The sequence below is a fragment of the Penaeus monodon genome, chromosome 24, assembly GCF_015228065.2.
Source record: "Penaeus monodon isolate SGIC_2016 chromosome 24, NSTDA_Pmon_1, whole genome shotgun sequence".
Taxonomy (NCBI): Eukaryota; Metazoa; Arthropoda; class Malacostraca; order Decapoda; family Penaeidae; genus Penaeus; species Penaeus monodon.
This window is the reverse complement of record NC_051409.1, coordinates 4,432,318-4,432,784: the sequence shown is the minus strand read 5'-3', so window position 1 is coordinate 4,432,784 and position 467 is coordinate 4,432,318. Positions and strand designations below refer to the sequence as shown.

The window sequence follows — 467 nt, the reverse complement described above, 5'->3', positions numbered from 1 at the left end:
AGAAACTGTAAGGAGAGTCTTTACTTCGTGATGCAAAGTCATCTAATTTCCTTTGTCTTTCCTATATTTGTATCATTCATATAGCTTCTTTTTTGTTTGCTTTTACTTAGGTGACAATTTAATTCTTTTTAGATCTTTTAGAGCAAAGTGCAAAAGGGCCTTTTACTTCGTGATGCAAAGACAGTCATGTAAGTCGTTTCAAAGTTTTTTATCCGAGACACAAGAAGCTTTTACTTCACAATGCAAAGACAGCACTGAAATCCGCTTTAGACTCGTTTTATTTATTTTTTAGAGGGCCTCGTAGGGAACCTTTTCTCTCAGAACCGATTTCCCGCGCCTCTGAGGGCCTCGAGCGCCCTCTCGCGGCTCCTCCTCGGCCTCGCGCCCTCCCGCGACCTACCTCAATGATCCTGTTCTTGGGCGGGCGACCTCGCTTCCGCTTGAACATGGCGTCGACGGAGGTGACG

The 467-nt window shown here is 45.2% G+C and overlaps 1 protein-coding gene across 1 annotated transcript in view; it reads right to left on the bottom strand.

Moving 5' to 3' along the window:
* Positions 1-467, bottom strand: part of LOC119588481 (zinc finger protein castor homolog 1-like) — a gene marked incomplete at its 5' end in the record, with an annotated part of 6,436 nt that overhangs the window by 5,823 nt on the left and 146 nt on the right. The window contains 1 exon segment of the mRNA XM_037937129.1: positions 401-467. Coding sequence (XP_037793057.1) covers positions 401-467 — 67 coding nt within the window.